The 26288-nt window shown below is 37.8% G+C and overlaps 1 protein-coding gene across 20 annotated transcripts in view; it reads left to right on the top strand.

Moving 5' to 3' along the window:
* Positions 1–26288, top strand: part of ADGRL2 (adhesion G protein-coupled receptor L2) — a 399589-nt gene that overhangs the window by 263149 nt on the left and 110152 nt on the right. For all 20 annotated transcript variants that reach the window (XM_074832365.1, XM_074832367.1, XM_074832366.1 and 17 more), the window contains one exon: positions 8143–8315. In XM_074832365.1, coding sequence (XP_074688466.1) covers positions 8243–8315 — 73 coding nt within the window. In that variant the 5' untranslated portion in view covers positions 8143–8242. The remainder of the gene's footprint in view (positions 1–8142; positions 8316–26288) is intronic.

Raw genomic sequence — 26288 nt, forward strand, 5'->3', positions numbered from 1 at the left:
TGCCCAAACAAAACCCCTTCATACTGTGGGAGGAGATAAGGTCCCTGTAGTACACACAGGGAAATGGCTGGGGAAGGCAGTATGGATTGCTCCTCCCTTGGGAAAAGGCAAGCCCACTCGTGGGATTGTTTTTGCTCAGGGACCTGGATGTACTTGGTGGGTAATGCGGGAGAATGGGGCTACTCAGTGTGTGCCTCAAGGAGATTTAACCTTGGGGGGGAAATAATCTGTGAGCTGAGTTGTATGTTGCAGGAAGTGATGGAGGAAGTAGGAACGACGAAGAGTGAACCAGATACATGCGATGATGACCCAAACCTAGCCGGTGCTGGAGTCCAACAGTCAAACATACTGCTCCTGTCCTGAACATCCACCTTGACAGATGGCAGCCAAGTCACTGAACATCTAGAGGAGTGAAGAAAGCTTACGGAATGAATAAATGAGTGTTATGTGGGACCTGGGCATGACGTAAATGGTATGGAATAAGGGGTGGAGACTGTATCGGGTCTGGCTGAGCCAGAATTGGTTTTCCCCTGTAGCAGCCCTCATGGTGCTGTGTTTTATGCTGGGAGCTGGCAGGGTGTTGATAGCACACTGGTGTTGTGGCTACTGCTGAGTAGTGCTTACACAGCACCAAGGCTCTTTCTGACATTTCCCCCCCCCACAGTGGGACGGGGTGGGCAAGATCTTGGGAGGGGACACAACCAGGACAGCTGACCCGAACTGACCAAAGGGATATTCCATACCATATGACGTCTGCTCAGTATAAAGCTGGGAGAAAGGAGGAAGGGGGTGGGGTCACCCTTGGTCCTCCGAGGCAACCGCTACGCATATCAGAGCCCTGCTTCCTGAGAAGGCCTGACATCGCCTGTTAATGGGAAGTAGAGAATAAATCTGTTTTCTTTTTTTTGCTTCCGCGCGCGGACCTTTGCTTCGCTTTGCTTATATTAAAACTGCTGTTGTTTTACCCACAAGGGTTGTTTTGTTTTCCTATCTTATTTTCTTTCCCTTCTTTGCCCTATTGAGAAAAAAAGGGGAAGGGGGGGGAAGTGATAGAGCGACTTGGTGGGTACCTGGCATTTAGCCAAGGTCAAACCACCACAGGTAAAAATATGTTCTTGTCTGCTTTTGCCTGTAACTTGATTTAATTTTGGAAGTTAGTAGCTCGTGGGTATTTGCTGGTGGCTCTATTCTGGTCTAATGAGGTGGTCTTACTTCGGTGTGTCTGCTGTGAAAGGCATATCTGTACTCATTCTCCTGCTTAAGTCCGGTGATGAGCGGTTATAAAGCAGATCGGGTGCGTTGAAATCCTTGCAGACAGCTAGAGAAACACCACGTTGCTGCACAGGTACGGACATGTTTGACCACAGTCCCAGGACTTAGTTCTGTTTGTTTTGTTTTTCAGTCTACTTCCACTTCAAACAAGTTCTCGGCTGTGAAAAACACTGGATGGGAGGAAAAAAAAGAGATCAGCTAAGTGGCATAACAGCTTTGAGAAATACGGGCCTTTGCAAAGCCTTGTCAAGGCTGTCAACAAACAGTTTACTGTCTTACAAGACTGCAGTGTCTTTGGTTGATGTTAGTCTAGTGATTTTTTTTTTTTTTTTTCCAAGGGAAAGGAATGATATCTTCTAATATAAATAGATTATTTTGAGGATTTCTCTTCTGTGAGAAGTTTGAAAAGCCTTTGAATTTTCTTCAACTGTTGTGATTGCTTCTTTTGGTTTGTCATACGGTTCTCGGTGTTTTTTATAGCTATTCATTATTTTCTTGTTTATTTTTGATGTTCATAAAATCCGTCCTACGTAGGTTTGAAAATGAGAGCTATTTGTTTTGCAGTTTAATGAAGAGAATGGCAAACAGCTTTAGACTGTGCCTCTGGTGTCCAAAGTGATCAGCATATTTAACATGCTCAGCATGACACTAAGATATTACAGCCGATAACGGTTGTAATTGACTTACAGCATCCCTTTCCCTCCCCCCTTTCTGGATGCTGGGGATTTATCTTTGAGACCCCAGGAAGATGTAGTCACACAGAGGGCAGAAGTGTTAGAAAGGTTTTACCTGCACTGTTTGAGTGGAGGTGGTCTGATGTAGCGGCATGGTGTCGATTCAGGTGAAATACAGGGAATTTGCAATGAGGATTGAGTGAGACACCCCTCCACACACCCCCTGCTGCTTTTTGATTCTGAGCATTTAGCAAAGGCAAAAAGAGAAATTCAGACTTGGCAAAAGGAGAGTGCCTGGAGCCAAAAAAAGCCATTCTTATTAGCGCTAGCAAAGGTTTACTTTGCTGGCTTATTGAATGAAAACTCCCTAGAGTGTCCAGGCTTTATCCTGTGTTAACAAGAAGGGGCAAAGCTGGCTTGTCGGGAATGGAGCGCCATGTAACGTGTCTGTAAAACACAAGAATGAGGCCAAGCTGAACTGGAGTGCTGATGAGGAAGGAAAACCTTCGTCTTTTCCTCTCAAATCCTATTTATTTTCTCTGTGAATGATTGCAGTAGACCACCGAGCTGCTGTGGACTGATGGACTAAATTGTGATGTTGCACTGTTAAAGTAGTGTCACTGCACTCTGTGGTGTCAAGGCTTGAAATAGGTAGATTTGATATTTTGAATGATCTGCTGCACTGATGAGGTGGGAACCCAAGCTGGTGTGGAGTAGGCATTTCTGTGGTCATTCTCAATTTACAGTACACATTTATTGCACACTATTTCAGGTGTTCCTCAGGCATGGGTATATCACTCCAGAGCACAACGCAGCTGAATGCATTGAAGTAATTTTTTTTGTTGCCAGGTTGGATGACCTTGGTCAAGTCTTGTTCTTACTGTATTATTCCCTATCCTGATACTGTATTCCTTCCATGCAACTTAGGAAGAGATGTTTTGGGTTAGAAATCCAGTGTTCAAGGTGACAATTAATATGGGCTGTTGAATACAGAATTGAAGATAAGACTCTCTGGTACATTTTAAGCATTGAATTACTTTTAATGGAAAGTAAGTCTTTGTTAACCAATTTTAGACAGAGCAGAGTTAGCCTTTCCTTTCTTCTTGCAATATGCAACTTGTTTAATTGGAACAGATCAAGCGTTGATTGTTTACCATAAATAGTAGAAGGATGCTAACTAAATCAGCATGGGGTCTTGATTGTCTTCAGTTTTTTTGGTAAGATCTCATAACTTTGAAGATTTTCTACGATCTGGTAGTGTAACACTAATGCAAAGTTACTAATGTAAGTCAATTTTTGAATAACCGTATTGAAGACTGAGGAATGCATCTGAAGATATATTCAGTGTTCAAAACTAGAGCTGGGTCTCATTGCAGATATGTATAAAACTAGCTCTTGGATCGTAAAAAGTATTAGTCTCATTCTAGTATTTTACTAATGTGGCTTAGACAGTTTTGCTAATCACACTGCACTAATTAAATTCTTATGTTACAGATTATAGGAAGTTTAACTTTTTAAAAATTGGGAAAGCCTCATGATGGGAAAGCACGTGGACACATGATTTCTCAGGAGACTAAGTAGTCTATTATATTGTATGAATATATATCTACTCACCCTTGCCTCCTCTTCCCCCTCCTTTCCTCTGCAGAGTGTCTCAGATATATTACAGAATTACTTAGTTTCATAAACTGGGTTATGAAAGGCAGTGGGGGTGCTGCATGTGTGGCAAGGTAGGTCATACAGGATTTATAAGGAGGACTGCCTGGGTCCTGCTAGTTCCTCGGCACGTACGAGCTGTGCAGCTATAGCTGGTGTTCTTTACCTCTCTGTGCCTCATCATCTGCAAAGCTAGTGTAAATTTTATTTCTGTAATAGGAATGTTAAAGCTTGACTGAGGTTGCAAATGCTTCACAGTGTTTCTAAGATGATTTGGAAAATTAAGCACTATATTGTAAAATATATCAGCATTAGTCTGAAAGACTTTCAGCTAAAGAAAAACATCCTGGCTTAGCTGGAAATATCTCTGCATTCCCCTCTGTCTTAATTGCCTGAAAAGCTGGATGGAACAGGAGGGAAAAGGCAGCTCTTGAGCGTGCTGTGTTAGTTGTCCAGAAGCTCTTAAAAGACCCTTTTTTTGGCTTTTGAAAATAAAACCTTGGGAAGGTTAAACAGAGTAGAGTTGGGATGCCTTAGTCCTTTAGAGGTCTTTCTCTCCAAAGATGAAAGTATTTCAAGGAGCATGTTTGGAGCAGCTTTCTCTTATCTCTGGGGTGTTCTCGAGCCATGTTGCAGGGAGAGGGGTGGCCAACAGTGGCACGTATTCTGCAGCGGTCGTGTTCTGTGTGTAAGAAGTTTCTGAAGTACAGAAGAACAAGGAAGCGAGGCAGGGGCACAAAGATACTCGGGACTTGGAGCACAGCTTATGAATACAGTATGAAGAGCTGCCCAATACCTTTGCAGTGTACAGGTTTGAACATTAACATTTCCATTACTGATCTAGTCTTCTTTAGCAGCACATATGTGAAGAAACTTAACAAGTTGAACCACTCCTGTTTCCAGCAGAGGGTTGGTTTTTTTTCCTGTGGGAGACTGCAGTATGGCCCAGAGGTAGGGATTTAAGTTACAACTGAAATTTTCTGGGCAGCTTTTATTGCACTCTGAAATTCAAGCAACCTTTTGCTCTGGGGAGTTTCTCTCTGTCCCGCCCACAAGCCAAAGCAGTCAGTGATCCAGAGAAAAGGTTTATTAAAGTCTGAGGGGAAATAAGTTATTTGTGCAGGACAGCCGCTCACTGTGGTCTCCTTTTTCTGTTTACAAAGAAGTAACTTAATATGTCTTTTCCTGGTCCTGCTTGTTTGGTTTGGGATTTGTTGTTGTTGTGAGATGCCACTGACAGTCTCCGTATCGCTGATGGATGGTCAGAGGGACTGGGCTGACAACAGTGTCTCTAGCTGGAGTGCTCTCTGGCTCCAGCTCATGTCTGGGTATCTTTTTCAGGATTAGCTTTTGTTATGCTGATGAATAGTTGTTTTAGAACTGCATCGTTCTTTTACTTGGAGCCACATAGAGTTTCTCAAATATATAGGTTGCATTAAAAATTGTTCGCTGTGAAGCTGTTAATTTTTAGTTGAAAGAAAAGAAGCAAACCCAAACCCTGTTGCATCAGTTTTCAAACACTGCTTAATTTTTTTCTTGCTTTTTTTTTAGAAAAACATGTGTTACTGATAATCTGATAGGGGCTGGTTAGTTTATTTTGAATTCTTTTTGCAGCAGCACACTGAGTTAAATTCTATGTCTGTAGGCTACAGCAATCTAGAGAGAACAATATATTGCACAAAGCACTTAAATTTGTCCTTAAAATACGTTGCATTTATTCTTAATTGAATAGTTTCTGCTGGTTTTGATATCCCAAAACCATCAATATCCTTCCAGAAACTGTGGTTTCTTATTAAAATAGTTAAAATAAGTCAGTTTACTAAATCGGATTACAAGCTCAGAAACACTCAATTTAAAAAAAAAAAAAAAAAAAAAAGGTCTGTGCCATAAATTTTGCACCTATTTCCTAGAGAGACTTTGGGTACCGCAAGTGGTGCTTTGATTATTGTTTTTGATTTTAACACAACCCTTCTCCCCACCCCCCCCAGTTCAAAAAAGCCCACAAGGAAGCAATGAGTTTAAGGATGATATAGCCCAGGTATGTCACTATCCACTTGAAGATGAAGGAAGATGTCTCAAAATCTGGGTGTGCAGTGATATATTGTGGAAATCATGATAAAACTTGAGTCTCAGGAAGTCAAAATCTTCTGGACAGACTGGGAGCAATCAGAAGGCTGACTTAATTTCACTTTTAGCCATTATTGTTCCTCATCTATTCTCTTGGATTATTCTGATTGCTTACTGAAATTATGCTGATTAGTCTGTAGTGTCTGTGAAATAGTTCTATGATTTTTCCTTTGGGTGCTACAGGTAAAAAATTAATCCAATCTCTTCCCAAGCTTTTAGCTGAACTATCTCCAGGGTTTTTTTTGGATATATCATGGTGGCAATTTTTTATTCTTTACTCAGCAGGAGCTCCTTTGCAATTGTAATTTCAGCTGAATGCAGTGCATCCTTTGTGGATTTTTAGATTATTTTTTCTTTTTAGTTGCAAAACACTCTCGGCCCAATGTGAAAGATCTAGAGATACAATATGACTGTCTCTTCATAACTGCCTGTGGGTTGTCCTGTAGCAGCTGGTGTATCACCATCGAAATTGAGGGCACATCTTTTACCTCTGGGCACATGGGTCTGTGCCAGGGAGAGCCACGCTCTGGCTGTCCTGCACTGAAGCATTCTGTTCACTATTGCATGCTCTTTGTTGAAATATGTGCAGATAAAAGCGCTTGTGATTGAAGAGCACTTGTCTGTAGTTGGAAATTGGAAAAAGGGTTTGTTTTTATGTATAAATAAACATAAAATCAGTCGGCTTCAGATGTTGGTTCTCTTTCATTTCCATGTGAGAAATCACAAGCACGCTTGTGTTGTGTGAGAGGGATGCCTACACTGAAGTGGCATCACTCCTCTTAAAAAGGAGACAAGTAAAGAAGCCTGCTTGGCTATTTAATAATCTCCTGTTCTGCCACAGTCACATTGCCTTCATTGAGAGCCAGAGAAATTGTTCCATAATGTTTTCTGTTAATTCCTGTCTTTCTCTCCTGGGGAAAAAAGTGAGTGTCAGTCTTGTTGCTGTCTGTGTGCTCAGGGAACAAACTTATCATTGATTAATATTAACATTGACTAATATAAAAGGAGTTACACTTTCTACTTCTGAAAGTGATCTACAGTTCATGGAATTTCTTTGGCATTTTGTGTTCTTCATCCCTTCCAGTTCTCCTTGCCAAGAGGGTAAATGTATTTTTAAAGCCCTCAACATGCTCCAATACTCATAAGACTCATAAGTGGCCCTTGCATCCTGCCACTTAAATTTTTACATAGTTATCCTTACATGTTCTTAAAGTAACGTTAATTTCAGCTGTCTCAGACAACATCCGTGCAGTCCTGTCCGTTGGTCTTGGAGAGGCCAAGCCAGCGTGGCACCAGACACAGCTCTTTGGGTCTATAATTGCCTCAATGTTCAGAGAGTCATTCTTCTGGAGTTGTTTCACCTATGTGTAATATATAGAGCCAGCTTTGTAGTTAAAAAGAATTTGGTTTTATATGGATGTTAATTTTTCTATAGCTACTCAAACTCTAATAGTTGGGGCTGAAGCATGATCTAGCTTCACACAGTGATATGGAAGAGAATGTATATAGTTACTCAGTTGGCTGGTGAGAGAATGAAGTCATTAGCGGAAGGGAGCACTCTGCTGTCAAATCTTCTATCACAGCTACTGCACTCTATCACTCGAATTATATTTTTCAAATGCAAATGATAGCTTTAAGAATTCTTCCTCTGCTACATCGTTTACAGGAGCAGTTCGGTTCATATTTCTCAGTTGGAGACAAATCTTGTCAGAAGCTAAGGACAGGAGAGTCTCATCCATTATGTTTAATTCCCTTTTCTCTGAAGGTGTTTATTTGGTAGAAATACGGCAAACTGTAGAGTCATATGAAGAGACTTCCTTACCAAAGAGAGTATTTTGTTGGCAAAGTTGCTGTTACTGCTTCTCATCCAAGGAGTGATCTATGTGTAGCACAAAGGGAGTGCCGGAGCCGTGACAGTGAGGAGACCTGCAGAGCTTTACTGTTGAGTGATGTTGTTCTGTTGTACTCTGCCACTCCATGTTTCAAATCCCTAAGAAATATGGCAGTATCCTAGATTTAATTTTATTGTTGTACTTTGAGGTAGAGAAATGCAGGTAGTGTCAGATTTAGGGAGTGGGAAAAGCTTAGCCTAGTCATCTGCAAATCCGGTTTCTTACATTCAGAAAAAATGTTATCTGTTTTTTTCTGTGTGTCTTAGTGCAAGTACATCAATAACATTCATACTTTCAACTTCAACATGTATAATTGTTTGGCATTCTGTTTAATGATCACTGACCTTGAGAGATAACATCCCACAAACCTGCCAAATTCCCAGCTACAGTACAGGTGTACTGTCAGTTTTTATTAAAAATTTCTGTCTTCATGTCAAGTAAAATTTGGTATTCCAAATTATTGGTGTTCAGCTATTGATGGATTTTTTTCTCCTTTTCTTCCAAATCCTCTGCTTCTCCAGGTATGAAGATGAATAATGCAGACCACTGGTTTCGATGATGCTGGGCTTTTATAACTGGATTCATTAAGGAATACAAAGAAAATTCTTACAGGGATCAATAATGGTGTCTTCTGGCTGCAGAATGCAAAGTTTTTGGTTTCTGCTCATTATCAGCTTCCTGCAGTGTACTGAAGGTAAGCTTTAGTTTATTTTTTACTTGAGTTTGCAAATGAGACGAATGGTCTATACAATTAATTTCTGTTAGATGACTTTTAAGTTTTAGGATGTCAAACTAAAAGTATCTGTAGCATGTTCTAGGTTTAATTTATGAGACTCAAATTGTCTCTTTTTTTAATGAAAGGTGAAAATATATTTTTTTGGTTTTGATACAGTGTAGTATGTTGAAACTGAAATGCAGTATTCAGGTATCTGAAGTGACAGTATTAATATCCTTGATTGGTAGGTGCCTGATTTTTGGACTCTTCCTGTTTATTCTTTTTTCTTCTGTTCTCGTTGCGCAACCATTTAGAAGCAGTGTATAGATATGTTAAATGTGATATAAAACAACTAAGTGCAAACAGAATACCTGTTTCTAATTTGTCTGGCTGAAAATAAAATGGAAAACACTTCATTAAGATTAGAACTATGCAAGTTAAATTTCAGGAAATAAAACTCAAAGTGCATACAGAAATAGCATCTACTTAAAAATATTTTCACTTTTTTAAAAAAAAAGGGAAAAATACTTCACTGCTATCAGATGTGTTTAAAATAGCTCTTTAAGAGATGAGGGAGGAACAGTCTTTTTAAAAGAAGTTGTATCATCTATTCTTTATCTGTTTTTCTTCAGAAACTCTACTTTATCCAGTCAGTTTGTCTCCCCAGCTGTTCTTGTGGCCCTTTTAATAGACAGAGAAACACAAATGAATGATCAGGAAAACATGGTTATGAATTTTTAATGACAAATATTTGTATAGAACTTGAGGCTATTTCTGGGTGTAATCATTTTGATTGACTAGATTGCAGGTGAAAAGACTTGTTTAGTAAAACAGCACCTCCATGCCTTCTTGCATTATTCAGTAATCGGTATATAATATATAGGCTTCTTCGGTGCATCTGTGGCATGATCTCACCATCATTTAAAGCAGATACATACCATACCCTGTCAAAATTATTTAAATTTTAAGGCTAAATTTTCAGGGATAGTTCAGGAAAGCTGCTCTGCCTCCCCTTCTCTTCTTCCCCAGATCTATACAAACAAGAAGGATCTAGTACCCAAAAATGGCAAAACCCAGTATTAAAAATTTAAATACTGTATACAGTCTTACATATTCACTGTGTAATTTCCTAATCATTTATTCTAGACTAACACCACTCATTCTTGTGTTGTACTGACAGACAAGCTTTGCTGAAATAGGTTGTATGTATGTATGTGTGAACATACACATATGTCAGGGAGTGTGTCCTGAGAGTCTCCATGAAGGTTACTGAACATGGGGAAGTCTCATTTCACTTAAATAGCTTTCACAGTCAGTTTCCTTTCCCTCCCCTCTTTCTCCTTAAATATTGCCAGGATATATTAGAAAACTGGCATTTCCCATGGCACACTGCAGATCTTGGATGGTTTCATCATTGATGGTATTTCTGATTTGATAGCTGCTGTACTGACTGCTCTCTTGGTGTCTGTTGAGTCTGTGGACCTGGGTATAATCTCACTTTTATAGGAGAGTAAGTGCCAGCAGCTGGAAAGTAAAATGCTTTTCAGGCTCTTTCACAGGTAAGGAAGGTAAATGCATATTAGGAGAATGGAATTACAGATCTTATGACTGGCTGGTTAGGTAATAACTTGTGTTAATTATAAATGCACTTATATTGCAAAAGTGGTTGCACTAGTGGAAACCAAAGGTGTAGGAAGTAGAGGCATCTATTTATGTTTTTTCTGAAGTTTGAAAATACTAAGGATTTTATTTGTTGTTATAATTGTTTCAAATCCCTATATTTATTATATTTTACAAAGATTCACATATTTGCAGCTTAATGCTATGTATGTGGTGGTTGAAATAATTTGAAAACAAAGGAAAGCAGACAAACAACGTTCTCTGGTTTGGTTATAGTGGCAAACAGCATGCTGCAAGGAGTGTTTTATCTGCTGAGTTTGGAAAGGAAAAAGTCAACTGAGAACTTCTACAGATGAAATTTTACCATTTGCAGAAAGCTAATTTTCATTGTCATCTGTAATATTTCAAGTTCATTTTGTTCTGTCTGTGTTTTTTCTTGCTTTTAGTAGCCAGTAGCAATCTTCTGATGCTTCAGTTGTGAATTTACTTTTTTAAAGTCTATACAAGAGCTGCTTTTTCAGCTAAAAGAAACAGGGAAGGAAATTGGGAGCAGATAACAGAATCATACCAAATTAATTGTAAATTCTTAAAATAAATGAAATATTGTGGCTCTGTATACTGGAAATGAATATTAATATAGAGTTGGCTTCCAGCCACAGAAGCAAAATGAATACCACATTATTACACTTTCTCACAAGATTACATTGCCTTCTGCTTCAGTAATAAGAGATGCCAAGTGTAACGTGCTTTAGTAGCACTTCATGCCTGGAAGTACGAACATGAACAAAGGTTAAAATAAGAGCATCTAACTTTTGCTAGCAATAAGAAAATCTTTAATTCTCTCGCATGAAACCTAGGGCTTTTTTATAGAGATCTTATGTGTATATACAGGTTGTTGCAGTTGGTGGGAGAGATGAAACCTGGCTGAATTCCCTGCTGTTATATTTTAATGTTTCCGTACAGTTAAACAGACAGAGAGGGGGAAAAAAGCATCCTGGGTGTGGACAAGTGATTCATTTGTTCATATAATGAAACATTTTCCAATCAAGATAAAGACTTCATTACTCTCATAGTGCCTTAACTTTAACTCACCAGGGAGTTAGCAAGCAGGCACAGTTATATGAAGGCTGCAATTTTATTTTCGTGTTGCCTATCCAAATAGGAGTTATATCTTCAGTTAAGAAGGTCTTGGTTATGCTTTGTTTTTCCTGGCTAGCGCAGTCCAGGTGGGGTTGCTTTTGAAGCAGTCTGTTTCTTCAGGTAAAAGGAACCTGGAACGGACAAGTGCTAGCAGCTATAGGGGAAAACCACACCGAGTTATTATACGCTGCCGGTACATAGATCAACAACAGGTCAATATTGTTGTGTAGTAGCTTGAAAAACATTGTTATTATCATCAACAGCAAGCATTGCAGCCCTAAATAAGGAGAAGATGAGAGGCAGGAAAAGGAATGAAAAACTGGAGTCATGAGCTTAATGTATTTTTCTGTCCCTTTTTCTAGCATATTCTACTATAGGTATGTCTTTAAAACTACAATTTTATTACAAAAGACAGAGTGAAAGAACTACCTTGGAAATTAGTTAGAATTGATGCTGCGCAGGTGGCTGTGTGAAGCCTAGCCTTGTACCGTGGCTGATTGCCTGGGGGAGACGGGAGCTCCCACTGTGGCTGTGCCAAGCCTGTCCCCATCCCACACCATCCTGGCTCTCTGGTCTCGCGAAGGGACGATGGGACCTGTCAGTGCCATGCAGTTGAGTCCTGCACCTTTACTTACCTGTTTCATACGAACTGTAGGAAGTGAGTTACTTTTGACACTGCCTCTTTTTTCTTTTTTTTTTTTTTCCCCCCACTTCCTAATTAGGTGAAATCATCCAACAAGTTAAAAATTATCTGAGAAAGTACAGAAAGTCAGAGTGAGATCACACATGCCTTGTTTCCATAGCAAAGCAGGGTAAAAAGCTTATTATACATATTATTGGTTTCTCTTCAAGCAAGTTAAGACAGATACACTAATACGCATATGAAAAAAATATCAGAGCTAAGCATTCTGATTAAGATTGGTTTTTGGACTGTACAAGTTTTGATATTTTAAGCTTTATCTTGCTTACAAAATCCACCTTTTTGACTAGCTTTAGATGCCTTTTGTTTTTATTCTCTTCTGCTGCTTGAGAAGCACAAGTGCTTGGAAAGCACTGAAATAATTTTCTTTGCTTACATTTTATTTTAATCAAAGTTTAATACAATTCTAATTCATTTTGTTATGAATTATTATCTATGCATTGTCCAAAGGATGAAGCATCATGCTTTTATTATCTATTTAATTCTGTTTTCCTAAATGGCATTAATGTGTTTTTAAAAGAATCCAGCCTGTCTTTTGCTCTGAATGTACATTTTAATTAACATTACGCTGAGAAATATAAATTCCTCTAAATTCCACTTATGCCAGCCAAGAAGCTGAGTGTTAAATTTGAGGCAGTTTTATATGTGTAGCCAACATTAGTGCATTTACTAAAGAAAAGACATCCTAAATACAGACAACCTACAGTGGGCCACTACAAAGGTACTTGCTATTTTAGTGTATTGCTTAAGATCTCCAGCCTCCTGTCACGCCACTCAGAGTGTCTAAGGCAGATGGCACAAGTACTCAGCAAACTAGAAGCATGTCGGTTCTCCTACAGTTTTACTAGGAAGTATTAGTAGGATTTTGCCCAGGATAAAAATTCAGAAAGTCTTGTGCCCTGGACTTGAGAAGAAATCAACTTTTGTTAATTAGCGGATTTAAGTTCTACAAGGGGTGAAACCCATTACAGAGTCACGCAAGAGCAAATAGGAGCACTAATTTAGTCTCTAGCCAGGGAATTTATCACAGCGAGAGCTCTGTGAAGCACACAGTAGGCAACTACTTGGTTTAACAGAGGTTGCAAAGCATCTATGAGCACACCCAGTATAATAAGGCCAGCCAGTTATTGCACGCCCTTTGAAGGGTCATTCTAATAAGACTTCAAATACTATCTTCATTTTTATCATGTATACCTAATGTGTTATGATTTTTTAACAAATGTTTTTTCTTAATTGGCCAATACAGACTATGCAGATGAAAATATCTGTGTGAAGGGAGCAATTGGGTTTCTTCAGAAAGCAACTGCTGCACTGAGTCCTGTTTTCTTTCCTGGAAGAGCGTGCCATTTTCAGAGGGATGTTCTGGTGCATACTTATCTGGGACATCTCTTTTTCTTTTTCTGAGGGAGGTGTGGGCCCAACATACCTTCCAAAAAGGAAATTGATCTAAATGGTGACACCAAACTTCTTAAAGAAGTATGTCTGTTAAACTTTTCAAGTGCATTTCCAGGTAATAGAGACTGACAGACTGCCTGGAAAAGCCAGAGATTCTTCAACATGCTGGCAGTGAATATCCTTTCATATATTCCCTGAGCAGTGAGGTCTGCAGGATCCTATGCTGTAACAGTACATTTTTGAAACTAAAGCAAAACCACCACTATTAAAATGTAGAAGAACCATGTAGAAGAATGCATGAAGAACCATTTTAAATACTGTACTAACACTTACATGAGAACTTACTAGGAAATATTAATGTGAGGATCTTATAATTTAAGCAAAGCAAAAAGTATAAATGTATAATAGTATTACTATTTCTATATGCTGTCGTCTTCTTCAGTTACTTAAAAACGTTCTCCTTTATGAGGTGAGATTTTGCATCTTCTTGAGCTCTGTATTCAGAAACAGAAAAGGACCCTGTAATGTGTAAAACTGTAGAAACACAGTGGGTTATGCTAAGGGCAGATGTTATATTTTCAGAGCCCTCTAAGCTATTACTTCAGTTTACCATCTTCCGTTGCCATAACCTCGGTGAGTCTCGGTGGGCGAGGCGAGCTATGCAGCTGACCACAGCAATGAGAGGGGATTGACTTAACCTTCAGCTAACCTGCACCGACACCATTGCCGAAGGGGCTCTTCCTTTATTAAATATAAATCTGGGTATATTTTAGATTAGTTTATTATGGTAAGGTACTTTTCCAAGAACACAATAGCAGAATTTGGACATACGTGTCTTTTAAAAAACAAATAGGCTTCATTAGTATACTGTTACTAAATATGAAAAAACTATATCATTTATTTTTATTAACAGTTGTACTTTAAAAGTGTTTAATTATTTTCATTTCTGTTTTCTGTCAAGTGGAAGAATACTGTTTGTCTTAGTAACAAGGTTTTTTATATAGCTTTAACAACATTGTCTGTCTTTATATTGTACTTTCAGGTCATAGTGTAGAATGGAAGTATAACTGCCTGAAGCATCTGATACCAGTGAATGCCTCAGCACTGGCTTTCTTATTACATTTAGTGTCCTTATGATAAGATTATAAAAATTATTGTAAAGTATAATGATTTTAGATTTAATATTCGTTGCCAAGTTCTACAAGCACATAATGGGTTTTATACTTGCAGGTAGATCCATTGATGTTCATGGTCTACCTCTGTGAGTAAATGGTACAGAAAAGTAATACATTTTGTGCTAATTGTGTGTTGTACAGATGTCTTAATAGCAGCAAGTGTATGTAGGATGAAAGTACTACAGAAAAAGGACTTAAGCAAACAGCTCTACTGTATGTTTCATGTGTGTGCCCATTTCTGTGTATGTGATAACATTCCAGATTGTGTTACATGAGGAAGAGGAGATAAAACCATTCACAGGGAGAAGTTCTTGGCTTTTTGTCCATCCATACTCTTGTCATAAATGCACTTAATAGTATAGGAGCTCCCAACATGTTGTTACACAGTTGTATATATTTATACAGTAACCTTCATGGAAGAGACTCTTAAAAATTGTCTGGCCTTTTACAGTGGTTAATTAGTGTCATATTTACTCTTCAACATTGGTTGGTTAGAAGAATATTTATAGTTGCTCCCTCTGATTTTTATTTTTTTTTTATTATATGACTTTGCACTTGGTTAATATGGCTCTAAAGCAGCACTTCATTGTATTGTACGCTGTCCAAGTATAAAATTAGAAGAAAGGAAGATAAGGAAATAAAATACACACATATATAGTAAAGGTTCCTGAGTAATTTTGTTGTACTTTCAGTTTGACATGGTACTTATTATGTCCCTGTGTTACACTTCAGGTTTTTTATTTCTAATCACTTCAAATTTGGTAGAATTTCATTCTGTCAAAGCTGGATCAGCTCCAGTTTTACTGATTTCTGTAAATAGTACTGGTTTATACATTGATGGTTTGATTGGATTGACATTTTGACTGAGACACATGAATGCTGGGTATTTTTCCAATCATTGTTCACTATTTTTCAGAAATACTAAGTTTTTTGCATTTTTAACAGATGATAGATTTTGTATGGGTGATTCTGTAAATGAGCCATACCTCAAATCCAAAGACATCGTATGATAAATCGAATATGCAGTTCTTTCTCATAGATAGGAGCTGAAAAAATCCTTTTGCTTGAAGGCATCCCGAATTCCTGCCCTTCCAGAAAGAGTCTTGAACTACTCCACTGGCTTTCAAAACCCAATTGTGCTAAAGCTCTTTGTGTTTCTGTAATGTCTGTCTCCTGGCTTTCTTTTGAAGTGTAAAGAAATAAAGTTGTATGAATGTTAGCTTGGTTCGTGGGTCCTCCTTTCAATCGGGGAGATGATTCATCCATGTCCCGGTGACATTAAGGCAACCTGTGTAAACATACGTGAGTGTGTTGGCAGTGGTAGGGAAGATGCCCTGGTTGTTCCTCCTGAACTTGGACCAGTCCAGGTGGTTGGGAATGTTTCATTGTTTTTGTCTTCTTGATTTATGCTAGTATAATAGTCACTGATGTTTTCTCGGTGTATAAAATGTGTGTGTGTGAGACTAGTTGGGAAGGAAAATGAATTTTTTTTCATCTGTTGCCTGAGCAACACATACATGTGAGAAGCCCAGGGGGACCACATAATTTTCAGTTGTTGGATACAGCAGTCAGTGAGTTTTATGAGGGATCTTGATGATGGAAGGAGAGCTGGCTTTTGTGTTCTCCCTTGTCAGGGATTTTGATGTCTCTCTCAGGAGTTAGGTAGTTTTGTTGTGTTCCAGCAGAAAGTACAATTAATGCAAGGTGCTGTTTGAGCAATTTTCCTGTTAAATTTGAATCCAGTAATTCATTTAGGACCCCTGAGAGGAAGTTGACACTGAAACCAGATTCTCCTATCTGCTGCATTTTTAGTTGAAAAAACAATGAGAAATGTTTGCTTTTTAAAGACTTCAGCACTATTTCATATCACTTCTGTTTTAACCATCTTCCTAGTGAGCTTCAGTCAGATTTGCTTGTTCGCCACTGATCCTGTTGGACTGTGCATGTGTCTTGATCTGCCTTCACAGTGTTTCACATTAATTTCTCCTATTTCTCCCCATTGAGCTACCCCAGTTCTTTTCTCTAACTTAGGCTTGTAGATTGCCTTTAATATTTTGGTTTTGTTTTGTTTTTTTTTTTTAATTATAAAATGTTACTTTAAGAATAAAGTTGGGATTTATTCTTGTTAACATTTCATCGTTAATATTTCATTGTTAACATCTCATTGTTAACATTTACCATTGAAAGTCTGTTGGAAAATTGTGGGTTTGTGGCTTAGAACTGATCATGCTTTTTAGTGGCTTAAGATAAATATGCTTTTAGTAAACAAAAATGAACAGTTTGCTGCTTATGCTTTTGCATCATTTAATTTGCAACAGATGAAGCTGGCATGCGTGAAGAGTGAAGCATGGAAAGTACTAGAGGGCAAACGGGTGGTTTGTGATGTGGATTATTACCCGTAAAGATGGATAGAGTCCACAAAACATCACTTCATGTATTAATGTACCAGCTGGAAAAAAAATTAAATATATCAGCATAGCATATCATGCATAAACTGTTTGGTTTAGGCCTTCAATTCAAATCCTGCTCAGTAATAAAAAACCTTAAATCTTCTATATCTTTATACTAGTGTAAAGATACACATTTATATCTTCACATATATAAAAAACATCTGCGCAAATATATTTTTTTAGAACTCAGAATACAAAAGTCTGGAAGTCATTCATATGTAAACTGTCTGGAAGGATTTATAATATGCAGTGTTTTGTTCTGCAATGTAAACTAAGTGCCGACAGAAAAAAGGTTGAGAAATGCATCTAACCACCAGTGTTTTCTTTACCAGTTGCACTGTAATCTATTAATACAACAATTATTTTGTTATATGTATTATATATAACAGTTAGTTTCCTGTATAAATTACTTTGAATTTCACTCTGTTAAATCAGCAGAGTCCTAACTCAGTCCAGGCAACAACTGCAGTTATAGTATGTAACCTTACCTCTTTGATGCATTACTTTATAGCTCTTGGATTTGTTATGGATCAATTTTAACAGCATTTCTATGTTGCCTTCTTTTTACAAAAGGTCTTTTGAAGTATGAAGAGAGACTTTCTGAATATTTGCTATTAAAAATTTGCCATCATGTTAATGCCATTTATGACAGACTCAATGATTCTGACTTTATTTACCTCAAAGCCTTGTCTGTTTCCATTCTTTTTAATTCCTTTTTTTATTTGTCCGATTAAAAAAAAGAAATAATCTAGTGACAATAATGGGGAAAAACTTTACTGAAGAAAATCTTTGGTCAAGGTGTGAGTGATTGTGACCTGACCAAAATTTATTCTCTTGATCCTATTTCCATTTGGAGTAAGATCAGATCATAACAGGAGGGAAAGAAAGACACACACAAAAAAAATGCATTTAAAAGCATTCAAAGATGTTAAGCAACAATAAAACTGTGTAACCATTTAAATGACAGCAGCTGACTATTTGAATTAACTTTGTGTTTGGCTTAATTTGGGGTCCTAATTATTCCTAACTTACGTGAGTAGATTTCAATTATACAATACTGCAGGGATTTGTAGCTAAGGCAACTAAAGGAATCATTTTACATAAAGTACTTTTGTTCAACTGATTAGGCAGGTTAAAATAGAATGATAGAAAATGGGAACTCTTGTCTGATAAAGCCCAATGAATTCTTTCCAATGACACTATGAAGAAATAACATGAGGAAAGCTCATTACTGAAGATTTTGAGAGTTTTTATGCAACATGTTTATATCTTGATAATGTGGCATTAGTTAACTGCTCACAAGCAAGTGATTCTCATGAGTATTAACAATAGATCTATCAATAAAAAAGGCAATTCACATTTTTATGGTACCTTAGTTTGGTCTTCATGAGGTGGCTTTTCCTAGAAGCTTGTTAACTAAAAATCTATTTCTTAAAAAGATTTCTTTTTAAATATATATTTATTTATGCTAGTTAACCATTTAAATAGGCAAAACACACTATGTTTACTGCATGTTATTTCATGTTTTAGACATGAAGGCAATTTTAGACATACAGCTCTCATCTCTAATATCCCATTTATCTAAAATTGCTATTCCATGAAAATAATTCTCAATTATGCTACATCCATAAGATAACCTGGGGGAATTAGAGGTGAAAGAGGTATTGGAATAAAAGACTCTGGAATCAATTTCCGTTTGTATTACCCACACAAATGTATACCCTTCATTGGGAATTAATTTTTGAACAAATTACATGCATAGTTTGATCGTAGAAACGGGGGTTTTTATATATATGTATATTTTTTTTAACAGTGTGTACATACATGCTCAGCTAAAATTTCAGTTTTATTCTTTGAGCATTTATGAAGTCATGCCTTCTAAATTAGATTTGCAGCATAGGTAGGTGTCTCCTTTCGATGATGGTAGACTAACATACCTAGATTTAGAATGCTTATTTTTGTTTTTCTCTGGGTTTTTCACACTCATCTTTTTTGGTTTCCTCAACCAGAGTACTGAAGGTTACAAGAATGCTTATTCTGCTGACTCAGGAGAATAGGCAACACAAGCATGTCTGCAACCTAAACTGATAAGTCTGTTTTTAGAGCTGTTACATTTGCCTGTGTCATTTGAATATACACTTAGATTTTATAGTCAGAGACTTTTAAGAGAAGCACTGCAGTTGTTTTCTGTGTATGTTGTGTTTAGGAGATCAGAACTTGAACTACCTCTAATGAGGTCAATGTAAGGCTTTGATGCTGTTTAAAGGGAGAGGGAAAATAACTACCTACGAAGCATATGGTTAGAATGTGTAATGGTAATTTCTAAATTAGATCCCAAATAAATATGAAAATAAATTAATAAATTTACACACTAATAGATCCACATGCATTTCTTCCATCCCCCTTGACAAATTCCATCTTTTTGTGGAAAATACGTATTTTTGATCATGTCTGCTGTTAACATATTAACACTACGCACTTTCAATTAGCACTGCTGACAAGTTATTTAGGAAAGTCTCTGGAGCATGTGGAGATGTGCACAGCTTCTCCGAGTCAGGTGTTTGCTTTCCAAAGTGAAAGTATTAAGATTTAATTATCAGAAGATGTTTGCAGTAGGCAGTGTGCCTGTGCCTTTGGAAGACTGTCAAGGGCAAGGCTGCAGGTGCCCTCCATGCACCTGGGCAGGAGTACATCTGCGCCTGCCCCGGGAGCCCACGTCATGGAGGTTGGGCACGGCTGCGCTTCTGAGTACACACACATCAGTGGGGTGAGCCAGATAACGCTGGGCTACAACATTTTCATCTGTTGGTGGTGGGGAGCGTTGAGTCCTACTCTGTCACCCCATCAACTCCCTTTGTGCTGGCTCTGGCACCCGTGTGGTGGCCCTGTGGTGAACTGATACGGGGAGCAGGACTGGCAGGAGATGGTCTTTCTTTTAGGAAGATGTTTCCCAAAGTTACCTCCCTGAACCATGTCACCCAGGCATTGGAGGTGGGAGAGGTGTAGGTCATGGTAGAGCTGTCAGAGTAAGTAGATGAAAAAAATAGTGAGATCTGTGCATTCACTGGAGCTTGGGAAACCACTGTGCCAGATGAACAGGCATTTTATTTTCAGGAGGTAAAACAGGTCTGAAATGTGTCTTTCTTTGTTATAATTTAGTACCGGCTTGACTCTTAACATGATTAACGCTACTTTGTGGGACTGAAGTCAGAGTACCTAGAGCCTGAATCTCCTTGATTTAGATAGGAAGATGGTAAAGGGTATCCCACATTTTCTGCAAGTTTTTAAAAGTGCAAATATGGACTCTCTTTGTGGTGTTACAAGGGTGTGGTTAGGTAGATGTCAGAATTGCATCTGATTTTTGTCCTGAGGAGGGAAACAAGATTTTTTCCAAAGGACTCATTTCCCAGATAAGGTAGTCCTTTCAAAAGTGCTTTAGGGATTTTAAGATTGCATGCAGTTTTACAGAAGCTGTAAATTGCCTCATAGTATCTTGGTCTTTCTAGTTCAGGTTTTTTTCTTTCACTTGTAGTCATTATTGGAAGCTTTGGAGAAAAGTGCCAAAATGCACAAAGTAGCCTGTTTATAGCTCACATTTCTTAATTATCCACTGTTACTGAGTCCCAGTAGATATATCTGAATTCATTGCTTAACTAAATACTTTTCTAATATCCTAAGTTTTATCTTTAGGTTTTGGAGTGCATTACTATGGTCCTGTATCTCCTTGTCTTTTGTAGACTTTACTTTTTAAGGACATTATCATGGAGCAGATTTCTTCATCTCTCCTCACCCCATTTTCAGATCATTTAAGGAATATACTGAGTAACACTGTTGCCTTGTGAACTCTGTCATTCTGTTTCTTTCCCTCCATCCTCTCCATCATCTTTTTCTGATGATCTGTGCCACCTTGCAAACCTCAGCTGCGCAGAGGAAATCATTCAGCTTCTCTGCATTGTCTTCCTTAGCCTTAGTTGGTCAGCTAATTCAGCAAACTCTTCACTTCTCACACAAAAGTAGACTTCCTACTTTTGTTGTACGTAAAGAATTTCTGGTTATGAAGTCATTGGAAAATGTTTTGGAAAAACACCTGTGAGTTTAAGATGTGCACAGGACACAGGCACAGAAAAATATACCACAGAGTCAGGAGACAAAACCAGTCATATTTTGCTGGTTTGGTTAACTTTATGTAGTGATACAGGTCACAGTGACAGACACTTTTCTTTAATTTTGCAGCACAGTTATAAATTTAGCTATATCTAATTGCTGCAAACTTCTCCTGCTCAGCAGATTTTTTCTTCTTGCTGAGCAAGTAGTGTGTTTATATGAATGATACTTGGGTATATAAACTCGGTTTATGGATGTTTAAGGGCTTATAATTTTCTCTTTAAAGTCAAACTTAATTTTAAATTTTTTTTTAATGAAAAGATTTTATGGCCACCACATGCCCCATGAGAAAAGGAAGAAGTTACAGATGGTCCAGAGGAGAGGGTCTGCTTCATACATAAAAACTTCATGTCAGCATTTCAACAGAGCATTTTCTTAGGGTATCTCTGTTATCACTGACACTTTCACATTGACAAGCATATGGGATATAGTGCTGAATGTGTAAATTGAAATGATCACATCTAGCATTTCCCTCTACCAGGTGCCAGCTTGCTGCTGCAGCTCTGCACTTAATGTTGAAGGAGGAGTGCTAGGAATAGTTCCATTTGCTAATTACCTCTTATCTCCAGCACATAGTCCTTGGGCAAACACCTTACCCAGGTGTTTTTGAGAACACCTATCTGGACAGCGCAGGATTGCAGGTGGTCCTGTGGTGACAGTACAGTGTGCGGAACATGTAAGAAGTCTCCATCCATCTGTGTATGGATATGGGGATTTTTTTAAGTCTTCAGTGAAGAACAGGAGACAAATTTGAGAAAATTTTTCTGTCTTTGTAAAATTTGTCAGTGTGAAAAGCAGAAGACTGCTATTCCTCAGCCCAAGAAAAATGTATGCATGTGTTTGTTATGTTGGAGGTTTTTGATAACAAACCTGATTGTCTTGTCTTGCAATTTCAGCAGAAAGGAGAGTACATACATGCCAGTAAGAGTTCTGCAAGGACCTGCAAGTTAAAATAAATAGAATGTGGTGGTTTAAGGAAGTGGTAGAGTCTAAATTGCCTTTCAGTACTCCTTTTCCAGGATCCAGTTTAACAGGATTATATAATTTTACTAATACCACTTTGATCTGTCATTTATACAAAAAGGCAGGCTTTCCGAAGCATTTGCCTTACATGTTCTTTCTGGGCTAGACTTAATCACTTGCAGAACTGATAATATTTTCTCATCCTTTAAGAATTCATATTACAGTCTTATGCTTAATATGACTGTGGTTTGAGTATGGAATAGTAAAAGGAGCTTTTTAATTCATAATCCAGTAATTCAGACAGCTAAATTATGCCTCCCTTCGCCTGATATTTATTATAATGAATCCAAAGAAACTTCAGAAGTGTTGATGTCATCCAATTGCCCTTTTAGGTTTCTTTAATGCTGTTTATAGAATAGATATGTTCCTTACTATCAGTAAGTACAACATCTGTTTCTTTACACTTCCTCCTTTCATTTTTCCACACTTCTCATAAGTTACAGTTTTCATTCTCAGTCATTCTTTACAGTCCAAAATTCATGATGTTCACTTGAGATTCTCAGTTATATATGTATGCTCAAGACAATTTTCTTAGTAGTTGCACCTTCACGCTCATTTTATTCTTGCATCTAGTTTGCAAGTTAATATTTATGAGCACTCAGGAGTTGTTATATAGCAACTTGTTAATTAAAAAAAAACCAACAACAAACAAAAGCAAGAAAAAAACCCCCAAAACCACAAAAAACAACCCAAAGCAAAAAAAACCAAACGAAACCCTGATGGATGATATTACCTTTCCTTTGAATTCAAAAACTCAGACCAGAGTTTGGAATCCTGATGAAGAACATTTAGTTACTAGTGATGCACTCTTTAAAACAAGTTATGAAGAGCTAGTAAATGTTTTAATATATAATTGATAATTAGTTGATAATTGCAGAATCTAGCAAATCAACAGGATTTTTTTAACTCTCTTGAAAATGACTCCTACCATCTCTCGATGTACTCTCGATGTAAGTTTAAAAATAGTGGTCTTAAGTGTATTCAAAAAACATCCCAAAGCCTATTTTAAAGGATCTCACATTGTTTCCAAGGTTAATTCTCGTACGGTTCTGTGAAAAGAAATCCACACATATCTCTGTCTTCCATTTCTTCTGTAATCTATTTGGTTTGCAATGTTACTGCAAGAAAACAAGGAGGTTGTGTTTCAACAGCTAGAAGAAATTGCCATTTCATTATCACTTTGAGTAGAAGTAAAACTGATCAAGGTAGTAACACTAGTTAATACACGAGGCAAGGCTGACAGTTATGGGTGTATTTCTGAATGTGTTAGGTGCCTAACTTCCATTTCAATCAGGAAGAATTAGGTGCTTTAAAAATCTTAAAAATTATAGCAATTGATAGGAATTCTCACTTAACTGAGAAATACTACCTCATAAATGGATTAGTTCCTCTCTGCCTTTGTTTAGATTAGGAAGACTAATCAAATTTAGGTCACATTTCTGTCATGCACAAATTACACTGAATTAATCATCGTTTCCTTTCACTCTTGCTTTGGCTGTGTTCATCCCCTGCTACTCTTCTGCTGGTCCTGGTGCCAGCCTTGGAGGGGTGTTTGGGGGCTCAGCAGAGGCAGCTTGCTGTAGGATCAGGTTAGCTGTACTGGGGACCTGACCCTGTGAAGCAAACTGGGCAGGTTAGCTGAACGACACGGAAACTTGGAGCGCAGAAACCTTCTTGTGTCTTCTCACCTTGAACCACCACCCACCCATTAGCTGGTATATTCTTCTTGCCTACTTCTCCGTTTTCTGCATAAGTTTCTGGAGAAGAAAACATAATTTTAATAGTAGAAGAGAACAACTGTGTGCATCCACTGAGTTTTATTTCCCCCCTGCTAAAGCCTGGTCTTGTATTAGCAAACTGTTTCTAATTTCTGGTAAATTTCCTAATTAGGAAAAAAAAAAAAGGTAAAGCAGGGCAGAAAATTTAAAACAAAAGGTAGCGTGAAAGCTTGGGAGTGTGTGCAGTAGAGTGTAGCACAGCTCTCCACTGCACAGTGTTCTCAGAACATTTTATGAACGGTTAACTTCTAGTGCTGTTGTGTTAACATTTCTTCATTTTATAAATGAATAAAGCATGGAATGAAGGGTCAAGTTACTTGCCCTAAAATACAGAGGGAGTAAACACTGGAATGCTGATGAACATTCAGAGGTCCTTACCTCTCAAACTAAGGATGCTAAAGGAAACATTTTTTAAAAATAAATTAATTCACTTACAGTCATTTCCTCTGGCATCTCTTGCATAAGACATACATTCATAGCTAAACAGTTTTGACTAAAAACTCAGCAGGTACCAAAAGGATAGTTATAAATATATATATCTTTTTGCGTCTTACAGGTGGGAAACTATCCTGAATTTGTAGTCCTAAAAGGAATGAGTCTGGAATAACCTGAGCATGTAGTTACTCTGTGCAAATCAGACTGCCTTAAAAATCAGTGTGTGGCTTTTGATGTAATGGATTAGATCTTTCTCTTCTCTTTACATATCTAAACTATTGGCAATGCATGGTTCTGTTAGTGCCAATCTAAAGTAAAATAAATATTCATGATAATTGGATCCAGCTCCCTAAAATTAATTTAAACTTTCTCCATGTGCTTAATCTCTATTGTCTTCTGTCTCTGAGTTTGTAGGCAGCAATTCAGCAAGCTCAGAGAACAATTAACTTCTCAAAGAATTTTTTCAATCAATTAACTCTAATTTAAATCTTAATCTGATTCTGGAGGTAGAACTGTCTGGCTAATTTGTGAAGACTAGAGCTTACTTGAAATGCAACAGCAGCACTGGCCAGTTTGCTTCGTGGGCTCTGGAGACATAAAATGGGTATCCCAGTTTCTCGATGAATTCAGTGCTGGCAGTGGTCTGCCGTGGTGCTGAGTGGGGTGTGCTGCTCCTCCTCTGCCCTAGCCCCAACTGCTGGTTCCCCCTCTCCCCAGTGGGCATGGCCGCCTCGTGCTGTCAGGAACCGGAGCTCGACCCTGATGGTGCTGGCCTGGATCATTTTCCAGCCCTGGGGATGGCACAAGGGGCTGGGCATTGATGGGGACATGAAGGAGAACACAAGGCTACCCCTTGTGGTGGCAGTGCAGTTTTATGATGGATCAACTTTGAAACTATTTCCTCAATCTGCCATCAATGTACGAGTTTCTAGAAAGCTTCATTTTTCTGTCCCAAGAGCCAAGTATTTTTAAAATTGTTGATGTGCTTAGAGGTAGAGGCAACTGCTTCATTGTACGTGCATGCTATAGGTTTTTAGGTGTTATGAAAAGTATGTTTATGGATGCCATTAGACATTGCATCTGCATTTTAGGTGCCTAAAACATAGTTATGCGAGACTATGACAGCGGTGTTTTCCAGCTCTTGTTTCTGCTGAAGTGTGTTAACCTGAGGGAGATGGGTAAATAACGAAGACCAAATAGCATCTCGTACCTAGGAATTTATTTCAAGCCTCTGAAGAACTCATTTACCTTGTTCAAGGGGTCACTTCTTTAGGCGACTCCTAGACCAGAAAAAACAGGATTTTCAGAGAATGCCTCCAGGCCAGGTAAGGCCCCAGACCTTTTAACTCTGATTTTCATTATAATGGCTTCCTAGTCCAGGCATGAATAGACATCTGGGAAACTGATCTGTTCATCCTGCAATAGCCTGAGCAGAAAGTCAGATCAGCCATTTCTTGTCTTCCCAATGTTTGTTGTAGCTGTTTCATAAGTTTTACTGTGAGATTTATGAGCTCAGCTGGGATTCATATTATAGAAACAAACTGAATTCAGAAGAAACTGGACATTTTCACAAAAACATGATTTTTTCACCCCTTTCCAAAACTCAATAGAAAAAGTGCCTCTAAATGAAACAAATGGGAAATGTTCATAGTGAAATATTTTATCTTGGAAAAAAATTAAGTTATTTTAAGAGTAATGTTTATGGCATCAGATGTTAAACAGTAATTCTTAAAATGATGAAAAAGTTCAGATACAATTTCAGTGTATCATATTAAGCAAACTCAAATTTTATATCCTGTAATTAAAATTTTCTATTAGACTTTAGTATTTGTCTTTACTGTGTATGTCTTATAACTACAATATAATGATGATTTGAAGGGTAGTTTTGTTTTCCCCTTTTTTTTGCTACAATGCATGCTTCTTTTGGATCAGTTTTATACCATTAAGACTATGTTCACATACTATTTTGAAGAATATATGTATGTGTAGGGAGATAGAGATTGAGCTATAGAAATAAACTCTTCCATTGTTTTCATCATACTGGTATTTCCTATGGTCTACATGTAATCTTC

This window comes from Strix aluco, chromosome 8 (assembly GCF_031877795.1).
Source record: "Strix aluco isolate bStrAlu1 chromosome 8, bStrAlu1.hap1, whole genome shotgun sequence".
Lineage (NCBI taxonomy): Eukaryota > Metazoa > Chordata > Aves > Strigiformes > Strigidae > Strix > Strix aluco.